Below are 24,681 nucleotides of genomic sequence, written 5' to 3'. Positions count from 1 at the left end.
TGCTGCCTCTCTATTAGAAGGGAAAAGGGCCTTTTTAAGCAAAAACACCAGGGGCATCACCACAGCTCACATGGACAACCCAAGGCAGATCTGCTGCATGCTGCTCCTTAGGCAATTTTTCCTTTAGGTCGAGTCCCAGCTTTTCAGACCCTGGCGCGTGATGAAGCTTTGCAGGCAAAGGGGAGATGTGACCGCTCTGTTTGGGAACGACTTACATTCCCTCCCTCACGCCAACACCCCGACGGACGGACGCTGCCTCCTCTGACTAGCGGCCTGGGGCTAAGGCAAAGTCTCTGCAGAGCCAGATCTGACTCACTTTCCCAGTCAGTCCTAGAATCATCCTGCCTAGGTCACAGGGAACCCAGAGCCCCATCAAGACAGCTGCCCTTACCGCCGGCATGGTCTGAGGGTCAATAACCAGCCATTTCTCTGTTGTTGTCTCCAGTTGCTGAGAACTCAGAGGCTCCCTTAGACGCACAATCACCTCCAACTTCCCCCCTGTGGGCCGGCGGCCATCCAGTAGCTAGGCATGGAAAAGAATGGAGCAGAGATGTGGGTGTAGGGGAAACAGTGAAAAAACCAAGAAGAGGCCAAAGCAAAATGAAACAATGGTGTCTAGTCCAATCTCCCATCTCCGGACATATCTAGTTTAGCATTCTGCCTCCCTGGAACAGACCACTGGTTCATCTAGCCCAGTATCCTCTCTCCAGCAGAGTCTTCAGAGACAGGCTCAAGCCCATAATTGGCACCTGGGCCACCAGTGAAATACTGCACACCGAAGGAGACTGGAATTCCTTCCTGACCCTGCAGCCACCTGCCGGGAAGCATGAGATTGCATTATCCTCATTTTAGCAGAATTAGCTGTATTACTGGTCAATTATCCGGTCCATTAAAAAAAACCAAAAAAACATCCGGACACCGTGTCTGCCTTTGCTCCTATAGCAGTGCACTCCCTACCCACTGTACAGCAGGGAGGCATTTCAGAGAGGTGCTGACTGCAGTTGGAAATGGCCGGGGTCCCCAGTAACAGAACCAGCCCAACATTGACCAGAGAAAGTAGCGAAGAGTCCTGTGGCACCTTATAGACTAACAGACATATTGGAGCATGAGCTTTCGTGGGTGAATACCCACTTCATTGGATGCATGTGTATTCACCCACGAAAGCTCATGCTCCAATAAGTCTGTTAGTCTATAAGGTGCCACAGGACTCTTTGTTACTTTTACAGATCCAGACTAACACGGCTACCCCTCTGATAACTGACCAGAGAGTTCAGAGCAGCTGGTAATAACATCCAGCCCCTGCCCCTGCCCCGCTGTTTGCTCCTTTCTAGCCTCAGCTCCTCGGGCCGGGAGGAAGCTCTGGGACTGAGACTCTGAAAGATAAGAGGGCAGGATTTATAGGCAGGTGCACACAGGTGCTGCTTAGAGGGAGGAGGGGGAACTCTCCACTGTTTCCTACCTCGACAATCTCCCGAAGCTCACACGTCGTCTCCAGGGCCTCCAGTTTCAGCTGTGCTGTGCCCACAACGCGGTCTGTCTTGAACAGCCCCCTGGGAGATTGTGTGTGTGCGGGGAGAAAGGGATATGACAACATAAAATTGAAGTCCTCGTCAGTCCCTCAGCCCAGTGCATCCAATCCCAGCTCCCACAAAGACCTGTTTGTCCCTAGAACGTCCCCAAAGTGGGAATCAAATTCTCAGAAGTAACTAATGGGCAGAACCCTGCCACTCCGCCCCCCATTCCCACAATGGCCGATCCCAGCAGCGCTCCCACAGATCGAACAGGTTAACGGGAGGGTTTCAGCTGTTGGGGGAAGGTTTTGCCTCTATGCCCCCGAAGGGCCAGCTGTGCTCTGGAGGTGCAGCACCATGACAGCACCAGTGGGCTAACTACAGAGGACAAAATATTCCTCCTCTGGCAGCGGCTGCTCCTTTCAGCTCAGTCCCACACCCCCGTCTCCCAGGACAGTTTCCTATGCACCAGTGTCAGTGCTTCATGCAGCCTCTCTACAAGCAGCTAGATGTTTCCTAGACTCTCACAACCCTCCACTCACAAGTCCTCTCCCCTCCTCCCTTGTCAGAGCCCTGGCAACCCAGCAAACCCTCTCCCCCACCATGACCACTATCCTTCCAGCTAAGGAGGGCCACACATTCACTGCTGCTTCTTAAGTGGCCTAGTGAGCGGCGCCGTTATGGGTAGGCTACAGTGCAAGGGGAGGTGTGACTGTCGCACACACAGGCATAGCCAAGTGCTAGCTTTAATTTAGCTAGCACGGACAACAGCGCCAGTGAAAACGTGGTGGCCCAGGCTTCAGCATGTGCTAATCACTCAAGTATGCAGCCAGGGGCCCCGGTGGGCTCCCACCTGCTGACCAGCACTCCGGGTACACGGAGACGTGCACACTTGGTCCATCTCACAGGACTGCAGGTGTTGATTTCAGCAGAAGACCGACTGTCGGCAGCAGTGAAGCTGTTAATAAGCAGTGACGCCCAACAGCCGTTGTTTATTTCACCTTTGAACGCTGCAACGGACCTTCTGCCTGCCCCCAATATTCATGAGTTTTCCACCCCAGGACATATCAAGAGTGTCATAAGGAAGGTTCCCTCTAGCGTCTGTGGATGACATTTAAACCTGCCCTCCAGTGCCCACAGCCTCGTATCTCACTCACCCTTTGTGGACAACCTCAAACTTGAGGCCTTTGGTCTGAAAGACTCTCTTGAGCCCTCGGTGGCCCCGATTAATATACAGCTTGAACTGCTCTTTGAATTCTGCCAAGGGAACAGCAGCAAATCACGGTATTAGCATGAGGATTACACACCAAGGGAAGAGACGTCAACTGCATCCCTGGGCAAGACATGAGCCAGGAATAGGATTAGCAGGAAACACTTTGCACAGCTGCACTGATTTTCGCCTTGGGATCTCAGTGCACTTTGCAGTTCGTTATGCCTCAACACAACCCCCTCCACCTGCTCCATTTTATAGCTGGAGAAAAGGAAATGGTGTGGTGAAGTGATCTGCCCCCAAGGTATCACAGAATCAGCAGCAGAGCTGGGAACAGAACCCAGGAGTCCTGGTTCCCAGTCCCCTGCTTTAGCCACTACAGCCATCGCCTCTCAGAATCTTGGGAAGAAAGACCTCGAGGCACCAGCTGGCGTGTCACTGGAGATTACAGCCTCTCGGTCTTTCAACCTCAAGCAGACAGAACGAGTTTCCAAGTCAGGCAAGAGGAAATTGTGATGCTGACAGGAGAGGGACTAAAAACAGATCCAGCAATGCACCGAGGGGGCATAGACTGTGGGGTCCTTGCCCACACAGCTCTGCCACCACAGTGAAATCTTGTCCCTTTACCAACCACCCACCTCACCCTAATACACCAGTCCTGGGCTCCCCACGCACACAGCTCTGCTGATGCCTCTCAATCCCAACCTGCTGGCTCCCCACTATTCCAGCCCATGAGCTCCTCACACACAGTTTAGCGACTGTCCCTCAATCCTGACCTGCCCCCCTCTGCTCTCCTAGTTCCAAGTCCCCAGACAGAAAACTGACGTGCACCTGCAAAGCTGTTTATCCAGGATCCCTGCAGTATCTAAGTGCTTCGTTGCGGAATCAGTCTTGACCTGTCCCATCCATTTCTATTCCTGCTCTGCAACTCTCTTGAGCAGAGACTGCCCGATTACATATGGGGTGTTTTGTCACCTGGGCTCATTCCACATGCAGATCACCTTAAGGCCAGAGCTCTAGTAACACAAGGGAACCCTCCTCCCAACACAAACGCACACACACGCATCCATAACTCCAGACGGGAACCTACCGGGTGAATCTGTGTTTTTGATCACGTTGGTCTTATCTTTTTGAGCTTCCTCCTACAACACAAGACACAAGAGAGGGTGAGAACTGAGCCTTCCCAACTGAAGCCTGGGAATGTCGCCGAGCAGCATTCATAACTCACCGCGTTGGGGTAGGGAAACTCGAAGCGTACGAAGGCATCCAGGTCATTGGGAGTCACGCCTTAAAATACAAAAAAAACCCACCCAGTTTATAGCTTAAAGGAGAAGACCTAACATGCAACACATGAGATAAAAATCCAAGGACTCTGCTGGGATCGCTGGGAGTGAGCAATCCCCCTGAAGCTACCTACCTGGGGGAAGAGAGCTTTTTAACTAAAGGGCAGATTAATTTGTACTGGAGACGTCTGGGATAGTTGAAAAGGTTGTTTAAGACAGAAGGTTCCAGCCTACACTGAAGACAAATCCTTTTTCTAGGACTGGCTGAAAACTGTCAAAAAACTCTTCTGTGATGGAAAAGTGAGTTTTCGATTCAACGATATTTTTCACAAGTAGTATCCAATTTCCACAGAAAGGTTTTGGCTTTTCTGCAAAAACCCCAAATGCCCCCAAACCAAAGTATTTCTATTTGGATAATCAGCCACGCTGCCACATGGGAGCTGTAGTTCCACTGTCTCATGTCCCCATTCTTCTCTACTAGCCGAGCTCCCTGGCTGGACTACATCTTCCACGATGCACTATAGCCAGGGACTCCCAGGATGTACTGACTCCCCTCTCCAACTGGGGAGCGGGTGCATCATGGCAGATTCACATGAACCAGGGAACCCCAGTCTGTAGGAGAATGGGAGCACAAGGTACCCCAACTACAACTTCCATAAGGCAACATTTCCTAATAGAAATTTTGTAGTTTTCAAATTTTCTCATAAAAAATAAATTTTCTGTTGGGGGAAAAAAAAAAACCATTTCCCAATCAGCTCGAACACTTTCACTCTGAGAGGGTCTATAACCCATCCCAGATCTGTGCATTCTCGCGTTCTGCTCATTTCTTCCCACACGTTCACAGTTACCACCATCCACCTCATGCCCTGCTATTGCTGTTGGATCGTATTTTGGTGTTATTTTTGTCTGATACCCCCCTAGCGTCCCATATCCCACTTTGTTCCTCCTCCGCTAACGACTGGATACAATCCACTAACAGTTAATCCTGCTGAAGAGCGCTGGCTCAGGTTAAGGACTGGGCCGCAGGAGAAATGGCTTCAGTGTGTGGCTCTGCCACAGACTTCCCGTGCGACCTTGTGCAAGTCACATAACCTCTGGGTGCCTCCGTTCCCCTTCTGTAAAACGGGGATAGAAATATCGATCTACCTCCAAGGGGTGTTGTGATAATAAACAGCATCTGTGAGACACTCAGCTATTAGGGTGATGGAGTAGTACCTAGACAAGTACCTAGTACTAGGTAAGTACCTAGACGAATAGAGGGAGTTGCTGCAGGGGAGGGTTATTTCCAACTGAGGCTGAAAATATGGGGACTATGGAGACAGCAAATCTTCTACAGCACTTAAGTTCCTCATAAATTGTAACTTTGCGTTTCCATTCCAGGATCTCAAAGTCTACGACAAACATTAATAAATTAAATTAAAGAGATAAGGTGGGTGAGGTAATATCTTTTATTGAACCAACTTCTGCTGGTGAAAGAAACAAGCTTTTGAGCTCCACAGACAAGAGTGCTGTGTAAGTGCGAAAGCTTGCCTCTCTCACCAACAGAAATTAGTCCAATAAACGGTTCCACCTTACCTGCCTTTTCGGTCTAATATCCTGGAACCAACACGGCCACAACAACACGGCAAACAATTCATAAATTAAGTCTCTCAGTCCCCTTCCCCAAGAGCTAGGTGGGATTATCCCTATTTTACACATGGGGAAACCGAGGCACGGAGGCTCAACAACTTGCCCAAGGTCACACGATCAGTGGCAGAGTCTGGGACAGAACTCATTTTTTCCTGACTTTTATTCCCGTATTCTAATCATCTGAGCCCCACCCCCAGTGGGGCTCTTTTCCTTATTGGGACAGCTCTGCATAAAAGTGTTTCAGACCCACAATTACTGATGCACCTACCAGTCCGCAAGGGGATCCCATACGAGAAGAGCACGGAAAAGCACCAGTGATAATTGCTGGCGCTCTGACTAACAGTCCCTGGGGCATTTTAACCAAAGGTCATTAAAAAGCAGCTGAAAATGGGCACTTTGCGTGGGAGACCAAGAGCTGGAGCAGACGCTGTAGCAACATCCCGCCCCACCCACAATATCGTCAGACAAAGCTCCATGCTCCCACTGCATCTAGGCCACCCTCTTTGGTTGATACCCCACTCGACAGCAGTCCCAGTGCCTGGGGCTCTTCACCTGCTCCAATCGGTCACCGCATTAGCGGAACAGATTATTCCCACTGCAGAGCGAAACCACCACTCAGCACCTCTGCTTATGGTTATTTCGCATAGCGGTAATAAGACACATCCCTTTCACCCCCCTCCTTTGCTAATAAGAGCCAACTGCTGTTTTACCTGGAGGAGCTGGGAGGTTGATCCCTTTCACTATAGTAAGAACCATATCGTTGCTGTTCAGCTCAGGAAAGATCCTTCAAGAATAAGGCAGAAAGAAGTTAAACATCAAACAATTCCTACCTCCTCCAGCCAGCCAAGTAGTGACTTGGGGACAGGGGGTTGGTATGCTCTGCAGTGCCCCCTGCAGGTGCTGTAGGTCGACACTTCCTGCTCTTGCATACAGCAGACCAACACAGGTATGTCTCAACTCTACCAGTAAAAATATATCTGCCAGGACAACCTTTTTATATAAAATGATCAAACACTGCACTTATACCACCTTCCATCCAAGAATTGCAACGTATCATCCCCATTTTGCTGAGGGGGAAACAGGCACAGAGTGGGCTGTGTAGATCTCAGTTTTAACAAATGTTGTGTTTAATTGACTATAGAGTATGGCAAGAAGACGGCACACAGGGTTAGCCATGGGTGAAACATACAACAACCCTATCCACGCCACTTGCTGTGGGCCCCCATCTCTACCTCACGCACACACCAGATCATGAAAGAACTCAAAACAATTATTCTGTTCCTGAGAAGAGAGTGGGAGGCAGGACTCCACACCGATTGGGAGGCAGAGGTCAACACGTACACTCCAGTGTATAGAAGAGCTCCCCCGAAAGCAAGGCCACGGGAAGCGGCCCCAGTGGAGGGCCAGACATATCAGCATCGGCGAGGTCTTGGTTACCTTCTCCCACCCTGCAATGAGGGATAGCGTGGCTGGAATGAAAGGAGCAGGAAGCAACAGGCAGCACATTAACCTACTTGACCACACTGAAGGTCCTCTGCTCATAGTGGTACTTGGGCAATGGGAAGCCTTTGGCGTGGGCTTGCTTTAAGATTTCCATGTTCTTCTTGCAATCCTCCGCCATCTTCTCAAACCTGCAGAGAGAAGGGCTAAAATGAGCCAGGAGTTTACTCTTATGGAGATTATTTTGTAGCTTCCCCGTTATTCTGTGCTCTGCTCACAGACCAGTGCAAGAACCTTCACGCCTGCAGCTCCCATTGTCTGGAAGAGCATTCCCGCATGGTCCACTCTCCATCTCACTACAGATTGCAGGAGATGGCCTATCACATTCCCCCTCTTGTCTGTGGCTTTGGGTACCTCTCCACTACAATCAGGAGGCTGGACTGCAGCTCCTATGCTTAGCTAGAACAATAGCAGTTTAGCCACAGCCGCACAGGTGGTTACACGGGCTCGTTGTCGGAGTACATACCCAGGGTCAAAGGTACCTTGGGTATACCTGTAGAGCTGCAATCACACCTCAGGATCGCAGTGTGGACATACCCACAATTTCTCTCGCCTTCTATTTATTAAACTCTGAACTGTCGCCTCAAAACTTCCCATGAGTGGCACTAAAAAAATACCCCAATGGTTTTATTTTGTAACCTATATTGTGCACATCGCATAAATATCTGGTATTGTTGGCCTCTGTCCTTGCTGAAGGCATCTCTGTGTGCCTGACCCATTGAACCAGTTCCTATCTCACAAATTCACACCATGAGCCTATGTCCAACAGATGTGGAGCAAACTGGACCCATTTGGGCCAAGGCAATCTTAATTTGCAGTCCTAGCTTTGACTCAGGGTGGGGAGTGGAAGATAGATTGTTGAATTTAGTGAAAGCACCTTCTAGGATGGAGAGAGAAACTGGACACATGGGGTTACCAGTTTAATATGATCACTACAAACACTTTCTATATTTAATATAGCACCCTTCATCCAAATGCTCCAGAAGTTGCAATGCTTTTAAGTATTTCGCCCACCACTGAAATGCAGCCACCTCTGGAGTAGAGAACAGCAGCTGGTGTGTGCTGTTAAACAACTCTGCACAGTGAGGTGTCCTGTGTGCCAGGAATTTTAGGCAGGCAGTATGGAATTACCTACGCTGGAATTTAGCCAGGACACTGGGGCTGGGGAAAATGCCATAGGATCGTTAACCCATGAGCAGTCAGGACCTCTGCTTAGCATCTCATCTGAAAGGCAGAACATCGAGCAGAGCCCCCAACACAGCCACATTTCGGAAAGGAAATGCAGGACTTCCCTGAGGGAAGCAACCGGGAAGGACACCCTAGGTAATTCTGCAGCAGCGTCACGGTGTGTACAACCAACACAAGGAAAGGAGCCTGAGGGAAAGGGGGATGGAAAGCACTCCTGCTGACATACTTACTTGGTTGTTTCGGCGATATTCCCTAGGTGAGTGAACTGCTTGGAGTAATTCAAACACATCTGGGACAAAAACACACGAGAGAGAGAGAGAGTTACTACAATCTGCCCTCCTCTAGCGCCTTCCATCCAAGGATCTGCAGCACTTCCACAGGAGGCTGTGTCTGCGTGTTTGTGAAGAAGTATTCTCATTCACAATTACAGATGGAGCCACAGACGGAAAAGGGAAGGTCGCTCAACGGGGCAATGGTGGATCCGGAAATAGAACCCCTGAGTCCTGTCTCCCAAGTTATCCTTTCTCCCTCATACAGGCCTTTACAATCCAACCAGTACACGGCCATCAGGATGGCATTCCTGCCAACACACACTACAGCAATACAAGTCTGCTTAACAAAACTGGAGTCTCCCTCAGCCCCCTGCCTAATGCCTTGGATCAGCGGCTCTCAATCTGGGAACCAACAGACACCTGTTTTCTTTTGCTATGCCCACCGAAATCCCACAATCCTTTGCAGAGCAAGTTTGACTTAACAAGACGCAGCAGCAGGTGTGACCCTAACACTCCTGGGATCACAGCTGGCAGCATCTCCTCCTGGAGGAAGAAGGGCAAGAAACTTCACTTAAGTCAAGGCATGAAAGCTCCAGTCCCCCAGGAATCCACTCCCGTCACTGCTGTTCTGAAGAGCTTCCCAGGAGCTTCTAAGCCTCTGAAAGCCCAACCGGACACTCTCTTCCTAGCGCATCTCCCCTTGGATCTTCTACCTCGTGCTGCTGCCTCATCAGCTTCATGAACTCCATGTACTGGCTGGCAGCCTCTGGGGAGATGCTGACCCCACGACGCTGCACGAGCACGAAATCCTCCTTGTTCACTGGGGCTTGAGGCACCTGAAACAGAAGGGAGGCATGACAGTGACCTGCAGTTTCAAGAGAAGAGATTTTCACCTACACAGACCCATCTGCAAAAGTCAGTCCTGGAGTAAGGAATTGCCCATGCTGGACCACATCTTCCATCCGAGACACTCAAAACCCTTCTTCATTATCTCATCAAGCCTCACAGCCCCTGGAAGCTAGAGATTATCCCCACTTTGCAAACTGGACAAGTCACTTCCTCTTTGCATCTACATTTCCAAAGTCCCACAATAGGTCAGTATCAGAACCCGAACCCAGGAGTACTGACTTCCACTCTCCTGCTCTAAGCACTACACCCAACTCCCCTCTCAGAACTTGGAATAGAATCCAGGAGACTTGAATGCTCACCCCCTAATCTAGCCATTAAACAGATCTTCGGATACAGGCAGAGACGTCAGCACTCCGAAAGCAAGTGCAGGGGGCAGGGTATTCCAGTGTTCAGCACGTAACACAGCTCCAGTTATATCTAAGTTCAGGAGCTTGAGCATTCAATACTCCAGAATTCAGGCAAAACACATAGCTATGAATATTCATGTAGTGGCTAGTTTTAGAGACAGATTATCATTACAGTATAAGTAGCAATGTAACCATTTATCCTTTTTGTTATGCAGGATCCCCAGCGATCTTTACAAACTAACAAACAGTGACAGACGCTGTCTCTGAGAATCACAATGCCCAGCACTAAAATGCAGCCACTTCTGGGGTGGGAAGTGTCAGCTACCTACCTAGCACACAGCAATGGTGCACAACATGGTAGGAGAGGGAGTGAAAGATGCCATAATCAACGCATTTGGAATTGAAAGAGGCAGAATAGAATTACCCAGGACTTCTGGGCTTTTGAAAAGGCCAGGAATCTTTAACGCCCGAGTGGTCAGGATTTCTCATGCCGTGGATTGGTCTCAAATTAAATGCACTGCAGGGACCGCCTTACTTTGGTTATGTCGACAGGAAGCCCACCCTGGGACGCCTCGATCATGGGGTCAAGGCCCTTGGCCTGACGCAGGAACAGCTTCGCGCCCTCAATGTCATTCTTCTGTTTGGCTCGAAGCGCCGCCTGCATCAGTTGTTTCTTCCTGCCCTCCAGGAAAGCCAGCTGCTGTTGGGCTGCCGGGAGGAGGAGAAAGAGGATAGTCACATCGGGGGTGGCTGTCAGGACCTCATGCTATAGGTAGTCCGAGCTGGAAAGGGAAGCTGGGAATGTTGGTGTATTCAAAATACCGGGCCCATCAGACCCTACAGTCCTCTCTGGTTCCTAGCCTGGGCTGCCTAGTGTCGTCGTGCATGCGCTCCCTAAATCTGGCCTGGCCTCCTGACTACACCACAGGTACCGAGTCAGACAAGGGAACCATTCCAGCCAGAGAACCGTAGCAGGGACTGGCACCAGCACTACAGATCAGCATATAGGACAGCGTGGCCCTGAACGCAGTCTGACCACTTCCTACAGTATCGGCCTTGATAAAGACGGAACGTTTCTGTGAGCTGGAAAGCACAAGTACCTTTTGTGGTGGCTTTTGCGGTGGATTTGCCAGTCCCAGCTGGATTTGCTGCTGCAGGGGTACCTCCCGAAGACACACGTGGAACCAGCTTGGGCTGGGACGAGGCGGCTGGCTTTGACAGCGCAGTGCGGGAGCCCGGCTGTAATTAACAACCAGAAAAATACATGAAGCTATTTTTCTTGCAACAGAACGCAACATTTCTGAACTCTGGGACTCGGGTAAGATGGGAATTGAAACAAATGGAGAGGAAAAAAGCCCACTTTAGCCAGCACTATAAAATTCAATCCCAACATAGACCCATAGGACTTCAAGGGACCATTGTGATCATCTGGTCTGACCTCGCACACATTGCACAGCACAGAACCTCACCCACCCACTCCTGTAACAGACCCCAAACCTGTGGCTGAGTTGCTGAAGTCCTCAAATCATGGTTTAAAGACTTAAGTTACAGAGAATCCACCTTCAAAATACAGAGAATCTAGTTTAAACCTGCAAGTGACCTGTATCCAGTTTCCATCGAGAAAAAAGTTTCATAGCACAAATGAATGGGGTTCTGTATAAACTGGTCCCACCCCTGATAATCAGTTAATACAACTCGGCATTGGTTTTAACTGAGCCATCTTGTGCCCAACGGATCAGGCTCCCAGGTTAGCAGAACCTGACCTTCTTCATCCCCTCCACATTGTCATCTTCCTCATCATTCTCTCGGTCTTCCTGATTGGCTAGTTTCATAGCGGTTTCCAGGACTCCCATGATGCTTTGGTCTCCTGATGAAGCCTCCATGCCATGGATGGGTGGGAAGCCTGCCAAAGAGATGGCAAGTCTAAAGAGGAGATCGAAACTGATCAAACTACTATAGAGAGCTGCTGCGTACCTGAGCGCCCCAAAGAGGTAGGAAGAGTCCACATCTAGCTACTCGTGTGATAATGCCATTCAAACCCGCTGAGTGAACAGCGCTAGATAACAGAACTGCAGGGAACAAGGGGGCGATCTCAGAAGAAATGCCAAGGACCACAGAAAGGAGACTGAAATTCCCTCTTGCTCCTAGGGGAAAGGTCCTTCCAGGGCAGGGCTCAGAGACATTGGTGGGGATGGAGTGTAGAAGTGTGCCCTGTTACTGCCAATGCTGTATGTGTTGTAAATAGAGAGGTCTCCAACGCTGCTATTCCCCAGTGAAATTCACACATATGGAAGTTTTAAAAAACCGTGAGTGAAGAGCATCCTCTACTGTTCTACATTGGTAGCAAAATAAAATCAGAAAATACCTGGTGGAACAGGCAGCTCAGCAAAATCCACCGTTTTCCCTGCTTTGTGAGCTCGGATGGCCTCTTGGTATTGCTGAAAGAGAAATCACGACTGAGCACCCCTGCCATGGTGCCTCACAGGCACGCCCCTCTGAGAAAGACGTATCCCTTGTTATTTACACTAGGGTAGCACCTAGGAGCCCCAGTTGTGGGCAAGGACCCTGTTGTGCTAGGTACTGTACAAACAGAACGAAAAGGTGGTCCCTGCTCCAGAGAGTTTACAATCTAAGTATCAGCCAAGAGGCAACAGGTGGATACAGTCAGATGCGGGGGGGAGCACAAGGAAACAATGAGACAATCCGCATGCAAGCTGCCAACAGGGGGGTGTCCCATCAACTAATCAGAGTCAGACAACCAGCTTGTGCCCCAGAATTTTTTTTGCAGAGGAGTTCAAATCTTATCCCATGGCACCAGTTAGGGTCTTCTCCTCCCTTTACTGCACTGAGTGTGGTATGAGAGAAGAAACCTGGCTAACTCTAACATCCATTGGAATTATGCCACCAGTGGCAGATTAGATTCCAATCATGGTAGTGTTTTACTTAGCTCTAAAAGATCAGGTTTTTTTTAAGCACTCCATTTCTCTGTCAAGATATTGGCATTTTGCACCAGGATTTAGTGCTCAGCCTTCAAGACGATACTGAGCAAAACTCATGGACTTTACGAATAAAGATGATAGGCACAAGGATCTTTCGCTCATCACTGAAATGCAGCAGTCTCTGGGGCGGAACGGAGTAGCTGGTTTAACAGCGCACAGAAACATTTATGCTACTTGAAGTGATGTATCATGGATCCAAATGAAACTGCAGGGGGATTTGGGAAGGCAATATGCAGTTACCCAGAATGTACCCCCCAACTTTTGGGGAAAGCACTAAAGACTCTAATGACTACGAGTGGGAAAGAATCTCACTCAAAAAGATGGCACCTCCAGAGGCACTGTGCCCCCGGCAAGTGGGGTCAGCACTGACTCAAAGAGAAGGCAACCACCAATTGAATCCCCAACAGCAGATAACATTGCCCCAGAAAGAATACTGCCCTGCTGTGCAGCTCTAATTCAGAACGGTATCTGTTGGGGGCGAGGGGAGCCAGGATCCACTCAGAGCTGTAGGTCACAGGACTTTCACGCTTTTCTCACCTTCACAATGCGCTCATGCATTCTTGCCTTCCGGTCATCTCCTTTGCTCTTGGCCTGAGCTGACGCTGTTTTATACCGCTCCATCCTCTGCTGCAGGGCTTCCAGCATGTCCCGTGGGGGGGCAGGGATATCTATTGCAGGGGTGGGGAGAAAGGGACGACACGTTTATTGGGTTTACTTTTCTAACTTCTCCCTCCTTAACAAAAATCTGTAACTCTGCCCCAGCCCTCGCTGAGATGGTGACAGGAGGCAATTCAGCATTTCATTTCCAACCCCTGCCTAGAATATCTAACTCTTATCATAAGTTTTCATCAGTAGATCTCAAAGTGATTTACATATGAAGGCATAGAATTATCCCCACTTTTTACAGATGGGGAAACTGAGGCACAAAGCGGGCCACGACTTGCCCATGGTCACCCAACAGGAGAGCCAGAAATAGAACCCAGGTCCTTCTGAGTCCTAGTCCAGTGCTCTGTCCACTCGGCAACACGGACTCCTCCCTGAGCATTGACGATAAATAAGAGATGTTCCCACCCCAGCACTCACATGCCCACCCATCCCCGTGTCATGACGATGCTTCTGGTTATCCGAACATGCAGCACAAGCTCTGCAAGGCTCTAGAATGTTTTCTGGTAGATGCCGTGACCTCTGCAGGTAACAGCTGAGCTGGAGTTTGCACGGTAATACCACTCAAGCTAGTGATACTCCCAGGCTTGCCTCCTCCTCCCCTCCAGGTCCCATTTACTTTCTGGGCAGGTTTTTCCTTTCACTACAGAGGGGGTTTGCTGTCCTTAGGAACAAAAGCAAGGTTGGCAAGATACACAGCAACTACCAAACAGGCAGTACAGCATGCGGCTCCCATTCCGTCTAATGGAAATTCCAGGGTTGATCGGCTGCACGGCATAATGAGCAACCTCTAGTCACGCTGGGGCAGCTAAGATACCAAGGCACCGTTCTGGAGCTCATACCTGCAGCAGGGGCTGCTGATTTTGCTAAAGGCATGGTTGTCGACACAGCAGATTGTTGTTGTAGACCTGGGGACAACAGCTCCTTGGGCAGCTGGTCTGTGAAAATAAGATTGTAAGCGACAAGCAGAAAGTAAAAATCAACCCAGATTGACAGAAAGGAGATAGGTTACTCCTCTCCCACCAGGCCCAGCCAACCCAGTCCTCACAAGGAGCAGCACCCAGATGGTACACTGCACTGATGATATTCCATCTTTCTCTGGCACCTTCCAAGCCAGGACCCCAAAGCACTTAATTAAACCTCCCCTTTCCTCCCAGCCCCATTTTACAAACACAGAAATTGAGACACAGAGTGGGGGAGTCCCCTTCTAAAGGCCACACAGCGAGTAAGTGACAGAAGTGGGAATAGAACCCATGAGTCCCGACTTCCAGGCCCTCTCCAACCACTGGATGAGGCTAAGGGCTAGTCTACACTAGAAAGGCTTTGCTGATACAGCTGTACCAGTGGAGCTATACTCCCAGAGCCCCCTAGTGCAGCTCCCATCAGGAGATCTTTGGCTGGTACAATCCACCTCCCCGAACGACGACATAAGGACTCTTACCAGTCCAGTTGCATGTCAACGGGCGGTTTTGCAGGCACAGCCATGTAAGTCAAGGTGGTGGATTTCTTCACGTCTCTGACCGATATAGCTATGCTGGCAAAACTTTGTAGGCCTGTCTTAGCAAAGAAAGATCACGACTGCCGTGTTCACTCTTTTAGCACTTTCCTCCACTCAGCCAGTGCCTCCATTGCCATATCAATGAAGTCAGTGGGAACCCCTCCAGAAAGCAGACGCAGCTGTTTGGCAAAGCCGAGTATCAATTCTCACCTGGAGGTGGGGGCAGACGGCCCAGATCCACGGTTTCACCTTTCCCCAAAGCTTCTAGAATGGGATCAAAGCTCTGAAAGGCACAAGCCAGGGAGAATAGTACTTTTAACCTCTTTCTTCAAAGATCTTAAAACACCTCATTCAAAACCACTCAAACCAACCTCATATATCCCATGTGAAGTGGGATTTATCTCCAGTTTACAACTGAAAAAACCAGAGCAATTTGCCCAAGGTTTCACAGTGAGCTGAAATTAGAACACAGTAGTCTTGGCTTCCAATGTTCTGCTCTAACTACTAGGCCACATTCTCCCCCCAGACTCAGAAACAGAACCCAGGTCTCTGGGCTCCCAGGCTCCTGCTACAGTAAGTGAACCATACTACCAGCGTAGGTTCATGCTGGTTATAGAGGGATTCTCCAAAGGTGGAGGATAGATAGGAGCAGAGGAATGTATTTCCTTTAGTCACACCTGAGCTGGCCTATGGAGACAATAACTGCATCTGCATTAACTGCAATTTTCAAGGTCTTTTTTTGTAGAGGGGAGACCACAGTTTGATTTTAATTCCCCATATGAAGCTGAACGGCTGAACTGAAGGAAAAGCCTGTCCCAGGATAAGACTAGCCAAGGTGAAATAGAGTCACAAACATGCCACAGAACCGGTGGATGTGGTTTACCAGCAGCCTTCTAAGCACCAACTGGTCAACTTCTTAATTGCACCCACTGAAAGTGTCACTTCTAGGGCTAAACCAAAGCCCCTGCCAGGCTAACAGAGCAGTGCTTTGGCTGGCAGGCACCTACCTTAGCGATGCGGTAGTATTTACTGGCCATCTCGACACTGCCTTGCTGTTTAGCGTGCAGCGCGGCTAGCTTGTACTCCCGCTGCCTGTCATGGAGGAGCGCCTGGGTGCTGAAGTTTTCAGAACCTGTAGTAGAGAGACAGAGAAAAGAGCCATTGTGCTTTGTGTTTCAGAATCATCCGATGCAAGATCGGGGGAACATCATGGTCATAGATCAGTAGGAATTTATAAGCTCAACCTTCTGCGATGAGAGAGAATGAAAAGGTCCCCCATGCTTACCTGATGGTGCCAAAGGCTTTTCCTCTGGTGTCTCTGGGGATCTGATGGGCGAGGCCTGGGCTGGCTTTGGAAGTACAGGAGGCGACGGCTTGGGAGACACAGGAGGTGGCGGCTTGGGAGATGCTGCAGAGGGTCCCTGCGGAGGTGCTGCAGTGGGTGGCTGTGGAGGAGGATGGCTGGATAAACTGAACCGTCCGTTGGGTGTGGAGCTCTGGGATGACAGAGTCAGTGGAGAAGGGGACGGCAGCTGGGAGCTCCCGCTCTTTCCTAGTGCAACTGCGGGGGGGATTTCTTCCTCATCAATCTTTTTGCCCTTCCTCACAGAGGTCAGCATGTTTTCTAATGTCTTGGGAAAAAACAACAATGGATAATTAGCGATAAGCTTCCAAACTTTCACTCTTGGTTTTGCCAACAGCTATAGAAAACAGGCGCTTTAAAATTAGCCAGAACTTCAGCTAAGAGCCCGACTGCAGGAAAACTGGATACCAGCACCCTAGTCCTTAGCCAGCCCAGAAACTGCAGCCTAATTAGACCTCAGAAACCCACAGCCTGTCATCAGCTGAAAAGCCATTCCTCAGCCAAACAGCAAGTTCTTAATTCCCACATTTTTCATGACTAGAAGGTAGCAGCCTCTTAGATGAGGGCCATTCATCCTACGGGAGCCCAAAGTGTTGTACAAACCGCACGCTCTTTATGGACAAATCTCATCACAGAAATGCAGCTCTCAGTGGTGGGAAGCAGCAGGGCGATTAGCAACAGCACACGGTCAGAGCACCTCCAGTTTCGTAAGTGAAGACTCCAGACCCAAATGAAGATGCAGGGAGAATTTTAGGGCGGCAGAATAAAAGAACCCAAGATGGAATTTGGCCAGGATGCTGGGACGAGCACTCTGACTTGAGAAAAGCACTATGGGAACTTTAATGACCAGGAGTGATCAGGTCCTCGCTTTTCTGTCTAATTGGAAAGCCCGCCCCTGCAGTTGTACAGGATCCATTAGGACCATGCTGGGGCCTTTGGGTTCAATATTATCTCTGAGGACACAGCAATATCACGAAAGATGAAGACATCAGAGCGCTGCACCCCCTGCAATATACTGTTGCTGAGGCGGTTATCAGCTATTGTATTATCCATATTTAGGCACCTCAATAAAAATGGCCTCATTTTCAGAAGGGCTCAGGACCCATAGCTTCCACCAAAGGCACTAGGAGCAAGGCTGAAAAAACAGGCCCCTTACATGGGTGCCTAAATACAGATTTAAGTGCCATACTGAAAACGTTGGTCAGGCTCAGTTGCAAATTTAAGATCAAGCGATTTCTATTAAGTTTCTAAAAAATATTTTCGGTTTTATTCCTAAAAAGCATCTTGCAAGACAAGATGGTTACCAAGCCGCTAGCCTGGGCACATCGTGTTCTGGGTGCATGATTTAACACTCACCTTGAGGCCTCTTTCATATCTGCGCACTTTGGCACTGTCTCCTGCTTGCTTTGCGTTAGTCATGGCTGTTCTGTACATTTCCAGCCTTTCCACCAGAGTAGATTCTACGCTGCTGGAATCAGCTGAAGTTTCATTCACCTGTAAGAGCCCAGGGAAGAGGAGGAAAAAGTGTTGTAAATTAATCCAAAGCACTGGCCTAACGGGGGACAGCCATATCAACACTTCCAACGAGAGACTGATTGTGTTCAGCTCAAGACAGTCAAACTAGACTGGTCAGTTTCACTTTCTGGTTCTTACATGCTAGAACAATTCTCCTGGACAACCTGGTCTAGAGCAGGGATCGGCAACCTTTGGCACACGGCTCGAGGCCGGGCTGGTTTGTTTACCTAACACGTCCTCAGATTCGGCCAATCGCGGCTCCCACTGGCCACGATTCGCCAGTCCAATGGGGGCTGCAGGAAGGGCAGCCAGCACATCCCTCGGCCTGCGCCACTTCCCGCAGTCCCCATTGGCCTGGAGCGGCAAACCACGGCCAGTGGGAGCCGCGATCGGCCGAACCTGCAGACGCGGCAGGTAAACAAACCGGCCCAGCCCGCCAGGGTGCTTACCCTGGCGAGCCACGTGCCAAAGGTTGCCGGTCCCTGGTCTAGAGTGACCACAACTCAGGGTCTCTCTCTGTTCAGACACTAAGGACTGAAGGTGGGCAGCTGGTGAAACAATAGGTGTCTTAGCAAGGTCTGAAAGCACAAGGCTATTGAGTTTGGGTTAATTAATCCAACCACATACAACAAAAATGTCCCTATTCGTATTAGATTTTCCCCGTTTTGGGGTTTGTTTTTTTTTAAAAACAGAACTGGTCTTCAACCAGCTGAGAGTCTTTTAAAGACACTCATAGGAAAAACAATACATTATGTGAAGGGAATTGGTAAAGGAATAAGAACTCTCCTCAGTGTATGCCAGGGTTCAAGCAACAGCTACTAAAAACTGAAGCTGAGGAAGGATGCATTCGTCTTCCATATTCAGAAAAGCCTTTAAAAAGACAATGGAACAGTATGCCCATGTATGGCCACAGGAAAGTGCGGTAGTTATGACACAATCTCTAATGAAAGTGAGAAATTAATGGCAATAGTACAAGGCCTTTTCTGCTAGTATCAATGACCTAGACTCAGAGGTTTACGTTTTTTTCCAACTTTATCAGCTATAATTCTAAAACCCCTCTGATTTCAAGACCACTAAATACTCGATTTTTCCTTAGGGACTTGGCTCCTGAAGGTTCTGAAGAGTGACTTTACTGGGGGTGCACATTTAGGCCCTGATCCTGCAATTTATGACACACGAGACAGCGGCTGCACCTGCAGAGTGCTACTAAGGCAATGTTGCTTCCAGTGGTCACAGCATTTTGCCCATACATTGCAAATTTCTGGAGCGTGCCTTATCTTTTCCACCCAATTACTTGGCTCAATTTACAAGGAACAAAACAAGCCTCCTGACTGTCTACCAATGTCATCAATTCATCTGGTATCTGAAAAAACCCAAACCCAATATTGTAAGCTGTCAGAACCTGGCTCCAGCTCATTCGTCCCCCCTGAACCGACAAGAAGATGGACTTTGACCTTATAGGTCATTTACATCTTTAACGCTTCAGACTCTGCAATGTTAACAGGCATACATGCTGGTTTGCATCAATGGGGTGAGCATATATAACTTGCAGACATACAGGGAACAGATACGTAGCACAAGGAGGAGCCATTTCTGTACTATGGCCACACTTTCAACTGGGAACAATGAGAAGAATGAAAGAGGAAGCAAAGTCGGAAGGGTAGTTTTGCACCTTAGCAGCAGGTATTGTGGCATCCTTGATTTCTTTCTCTTCACCCAGGACTTCATTGAGTTCCGCCTACAAAACAAAGAAATTTAGTCTCTTAATTTTGTTTAGAGATGCTCAAAATGTAAGTCACACTGATGGGAAGTTGAGCAGCAATTTATAAACTACAGAGAGAGAGATTAAGGGTGACAACTAGCAAGGGAGAAGCATTGCAGCAAAAGTCCCAGCACTTCATGAGTATCTCCTCCTTATTAGGATGTGACAGGCACTTATGTATAATAGCCCATCTTTAAGGAAATGGAATAACCTAGGAGTCAAGACACTAACTCCAGTATCTACAGATAGGTAACATTGCAGGATTGTATGAATATCAGTATAATGGGTTTGGCTCACAATGCAGCGGTGAGCAAAATTCAATAGAAGGATCCCTGGTCAGTGATACACTGAGGTATAAAGCTTTTTGGAGAAAAAAAAAATCCTGTTTCTCCAAGAGGACCTAGAGGGATCAGGGAGATGGCAGATGAATGGATCTATTCGCCTGTCGCTACACAAGAATTCCCATTCAGACATGTCACTTTAGACATTCCCCACATATGAGGCATCGACCTGATAACAAGGACTTTTGTGTAACATTCCCAGTCCTTCACCGAGTACAAAGTCCTTCATACCATCAGATCATCTTCATCTTCCAGATCTTCCTCTTCCCCATCCTCTTCATCCAGGTCTTTCATGCAGAGAGCCGCCATTCTCTCAATAGCTTCCATGGGCAAAGGAGCTGAAAAGAAGAGGAGACAAATACACAACTCATTTCACATAACCATTTAATATCAGAGTTCAGACTAGTGTGCTGGGAGGGCGGGGGGGAAGAAAGGTCTAGTTGCTAAGCACAGGACTGCGAGGCTCTGCCACTTCTCTCTCGCTGTAGCTCTGAAATTAAGGCACTAGAAACTTACAGTTTGTAACTCTTTTAATCAAGTTCTTCTGGGATTCAGATGTGTCCTAGCTGAGCAGATGTATAATGGGCATAGAGTTGAGGACCACTTACTTTTCCCTTTCGGCTTCTCTTTTGAATCTGGCCGGCCTCCCACGATAGCTATTAATTCTGATTCCAGTTCACCATCCTCCTCCTTATCATTCTCCATCATCCCATGTGGAGAGAAATCCACTAGCAAACCCATCTAGAGAGGATAAAAGACAAACCACAAGTCCATGGTTTCCTAATAGGCAACAAGAGGCAGTGGTATCTAGTGCTTAGATCCAGGGACCAGGCGTCAGGATTCCTGAATTCTAGTCTCAACTAAAAGAGGGAGAAGTGTCATCTGATGGTTAGAGCAGAAGATAAGGATGGGGTACTTTTTTCCTCCCCGGCCATACCGGGTCACACCAATGGTCCATCCAGCCCAGTATCCTGCCTTCTGATAGTGGCAAGCGCCACCTGGAGCCTGCACCGCACCCCAAACCCTCTTCCTCAGCCCTGAGTCCCCTCCCACACCCAAACTCCCCCCCACCAGAGCCTGCACCTCCTCCCACACCCCAGCCCTCTCCTCCAACACTTAAACTCCCTCCCAGAGCCCGGAACCCGCACCTTCTCCCACACTCCGAACCCCTCATCCCCAGCCCAGAGCCACCCCCTGCACCTCCAAACCCTCTCATCCCCCGCCTCACCCCAGAACCAGCACCCCCAGCTGGAGCCCTCACCCCCTCCCGCACCCTAATCGCCTACCCCAGCCCAGTGAAAATGAGCGAGGGTGGGGGAGAGCGAGCGATGGAGGGGCTTCACAGAAGGGGAGTGGCCTCGGAGAAGGGGCGGGGCAGGGCAAGGGTGTTTGGTTTTCTGCAATCAGAAAGTTGGCAACCCTACTCACTTCACCTCTGTGTGCCAATTTACCCACTGCTAAAATGAAACTAACAGGACACCTACTTACACTACTAGGCATTGCACAGTTTAACATATGTTCATGAAGCATTTTGACAGCCTCATATGAGAGGCGCTACAGGCATATAATCGTATTACACAACACATTCTTTATGACAGCTTCCCCCAACGTGTGGTCAGGGTGTGTCTTGCTGTTTGTATGGAGGGCACCTCACTGTAATATCGGAGAGGATTCACTTTTCATACTGCTGTTAAGAAGAACCAGCTCTCCCTCCTACAGAGACTGCTGCAAAGACTTAATTGCAGGTGTGTCTGTGCTTTTATAGGAGTGTTTGGTTTGTGCTTCCCAACACCTGTCTAGCTTGGAGTTTGACCCAATCCCTGATGGGCGGAAGAAGAAAGCATAAGGGAGGAGGCCAGACTTTCAACTGAGACAGTGCAGGGCAGGGTAATACAAATCCTATATGCACGCACCACTACGTAAAAATCCCTGACAGATGGCAAAACTCAACTCAGTACCTCCTCCTGGTAGATTACTAAAAGAAAGGCTAATGCAAGTACTGTAAACCTTCAGACAGCCTGAAAATGGGGAAGCAACATGCGATCCTCTCACCCGCCAAGCTGCAGCACAGTCAGATAAATTTTACAGTTTATCAAGGTTTATAGCCAGTGAAATTGAAAGCTCTCACCAACTGACTGGTCATACATTAATTTTATTGAAAGCAGGATTCAAGCGAAGGGGGAGGTTTAATACATTATCCACACCTAATTGGATTCTGTCTGACACAAAGCCCTCCAGCATATGAAGAGAGGGAGGGCTGTTACCATATGTCACTGGACAGTTTGTCCTCCATAGACTTGCTCTAGATCTCTGATTTGGTCCATGACTTGCATGTTGTGAATTTGGCCATTCTTAACATGCTCCTCCTGCAGGCAGGTGCCTCCATTAATAATTCGGTGAGGTGCCAGACAGCAGTACTAGTTACTGTCAGCTGTGCCTAGGCACCATCGTGACTGGAATACCATATACAATACCACTGAAAGTGTTAACAGGTTTTCCAGCCATTCCATCTTTTAGCACATAGGTAAGTTCAGTAAAAAGGGTGCAAAAGAAAGGTCTACAGAAGCTCAATTACCCACATCCACTGATACAAGAGACCTGGAATAATGCCCAGCTTATCCACCACAGACTGAAAATGCTGCAGGATGTTGGACCATCCATCCTACAGAGTGGCAATTTAACCAGGGATCTATGACAAGACATCGCATTTTATTCCTCTGAGACAGTCACTTAGGAGCAATCAAGTTCCCACCCTTAGATTGGCACATGTGCTCCACAGACTAGCGAGTGGCAGGCACAGTGTGACAGAAAAATGAGCTTTGAAAAGTTAAAACTGATTCTTTGACATTTGCAAAACAATATTTAACACCATTCATTTCAATCATCTTCAACAAAATCCTAAATTCTCCTCCCCAGTCATTCTAGGAAAATAAAGCAATTGTTTGACCATGCCCATGCCAGTAGCTGTCAGAAAGGAGACCTGCAACTCACATAAACCTTCTATGTGATTCTGATCTAGGTTAATAAAAGTTAGAGACAGAAACAACTCAAAAGATCACCCTGCCCATCTGCCTGTACACAGAGATTGAGAAATCTCAGATTTCTAGTTCATTATGTAAACACAAATGAACATTAACATCAGGAATTCTGCATCATGAAACTAGGGTAAAAGTAGATGCTGTGCTTTAAGGAAATGTACGCAACACTATTTTAAATTCCACACATTAGTATTTTTCTTGTTTACTTTTAATTCCACATTTTGTGCGTTAGCAGAGAGATGTTGGGAACAGATGAATCACTCCTCTTCATCTGGTCCCATCTTTGTCCCAAGGGGCTAGGGGGAGAGGTATGATTATTATTTCTGGTTTTGTCAATTCTCCTGCTGTGATTTCTAAATGACAGCAAATCTAATTCCCACCTTGGGATGGAGGCAGAGGCCACTTGGGTTACAACCGGGCCAGTTTTCCCACTGGCTAAACCAGTATTTATACCATAAGGCCAGCAGGACAAAAATTTACCCACAATGAAAGAACCAATATTATTAACAAACAGCAACAATTTTTCACCTCTATAGAACTTTTCATCCTGCAGGAGCCCAAACTTTATAAACTACAGGCCTGAACCTGCTCCCACTGAAGTCAAGAGTAGCAAGGTTGGGGCCTTTATACACACAAAGGTTACTTCAGAAATCACTTGTTGGGGGGTGGGAGCAGCAGCCACAGGGATTGAGGGGATTTCAGATTCTGACAACAGGACAACTACATTTTTTACACCAAGAATCTCAAAGCAGATCCGGAGGGAGAGGTGTTTCCTCATACAGACAGGGGAGAGGTAAAAAAGGAAACCCAGGCCTCACCTGTCTGGCTTTGGCAGCACCACTGCGTCCTGGTGGTGGAGCCGGCCTCCTGTTCTTGCTCATTTCTTTTTTCTCCCCCTCAGACTGATCTGAAGAGAATCAGTGCACGATTAGGTCAGATGGAGCTAGATGGTTATAATGGGATCACTCAGGCACCGTCCCTGTGTTTCCGCTCCCTCACCCCATGGGGCAGTTTGGTTAACCAACCTCATTCCTTCCTCCTCCTAATGCTTTCTTCTTCCCCTCCTCAGCCCTCTGCCGCCATCCCAATTTCCCCCTCATACCACCACCAATGCCTCCTCTCCTCCCAAGAGTCCCCAACTGCCAGGAGCTCTCCCACAAATCCCCAACACAGCACACACACTTCCCAGATCCTTGCTTCCCTCTCAACCCAGGAGACCATAACGAACTATCCTCCCTGCCCAGGTGGTCCCTCTCTCACCCTACTTGAACTACCCACATGCCCCCCATCCCCAGCTCCTGCTCCCTTACCCCAGCAACCACACCCTGAAGCCCCACACGGCTCATTGTCCACTGCCCCATAAGCCTACTCCCCCCAACCCCAAGGCTTCTGCCACCACCAGCACCCTGCTCCCCCAACCCAGAACCCCCACACTTCCTGGCCCCTCCCCCCAGCACCCTGCTCCCCCAACCCAGAACCCCCACACTTTCTGGCCCCTCCCCCCAGCACCCTGCTCCCCCAACCCAGAACCCTCCCACCTCCCGACCCCTCCCCCCAGCACCCTGCTCCCCCAACCCAGAACCCTCCCACCTCCCGACCCCTCCCACCAGCACCCTGCTCCCCCAACCCAGAACCCTCCCACCTCCTGGCCCC

At 49.0% G+C, this 24,681-nt stretch overlaps 1 protein-coding gene across 1 annotated transcript in view; it reads right to left on the bottom strand.

Moving 5' to 3' along the window:
* The window catches only part of CC2D1A (coiled-coil and C2 domain containing 1A), a 34,086-nt gene extending 10,098 nt beyond the window's left edge, over nt 1–23,988 (bottom strand). Inside the window, exons 1-23 of the mRNA XM_024200037.3 lie at nt 23,847–23,988; nt 20,599–20,731; nt 20,222–20,328; nt 19,560–19,625; nt 17,729–17,866; nt 16,295–16,640; nt 16,017–16,141; nt 15,220–15,292; nt 14,354–14,449; nt 13,386–13,516; nt 12,215–12,287; nt 11,613–11,752; nt 10,950–11,088; nt 10,385–10,557; nt 9,307–9,429; nt 8,552–8,610; nt 7,148–7,264; nt 6,344–6,417; nt 3,950–4,008; nt 3,812–3,863; nt 2,669–2,768; nt 1,460–1,550; nt 392–523 (exon numbers count right to left, since the gene is read on the bottom strand). Coding sequence (XP_024055805.2) covers nt 392–523; nt 1,460–1,550; nt 2,669–2,768; nt 3,812–3,863; nt 3,950–4,008; nt 6,344–6,417; nt 7,148–7,264; nt 8,552–8,610; nt 9,307–9,429; nt 10,385–10,557; nt 10,950–11,088; nt 11,613–11,752; nt 12,215–12,287; nt 13,386–13,516; nt 14,354–14,449; nt 15,220–15,292; nt 16,017–16,141; nt 16,295–16,640; nt 17,729–17,866; nt 19,560–19,625; nt 20,222–20,328; nt 20,599–20,731; nt 23,847–23,909 — 2,610 coding nt within the window. The 5' untranslated portion in view covers nt 23,910–23,988. The remainder of the gene's footprint in view (nt 1–391; nt 524–1,459; nt 1,551–2,668; nt 2,769–3,811; nt 3,864–3,949; nt 4,009–6,343; nt 6,418–7,147; nt 7,265–8,551; nt 8,611–9,306; nt 9,430–10,384; nt 10,558–10,949; nt 11,089–11,612; nt 11,753–12,214; nt 12,288–13,385; nt 13,517–14,353; nt 14,450–15,219; nt 15,293–16,016; nt 16,142–16,294; nt 16,641–17,728; nt 17,867–19,559; nt 19,626–20,221; nt 20,329–20,598; nt 20,732–23,846) is intronic.
* Between the last annotated feature and the right edge of the window lie 693 nt (nt 23,989–24,681).

The sequence above is a fragment of the Terrapene carolina genome, unplaced genomic scaffold (genome assembly GCF_002925995.2).
Source record: "Terrapene carolina triunguis isolate 2854851 unplaced genomic scaffold, T_m_triunguis-2.0 Scaffold833, whole genome shotgun sequence".
Classification (NCBI taxonomy): Eukaryota; Metazoa; Chordata; order Testudines; family Emydidae; genus Terrapene; species Terrapene triunguis.
This window is presented reverse-complemented; position numbering and strand designations above follow the sequence as displayed.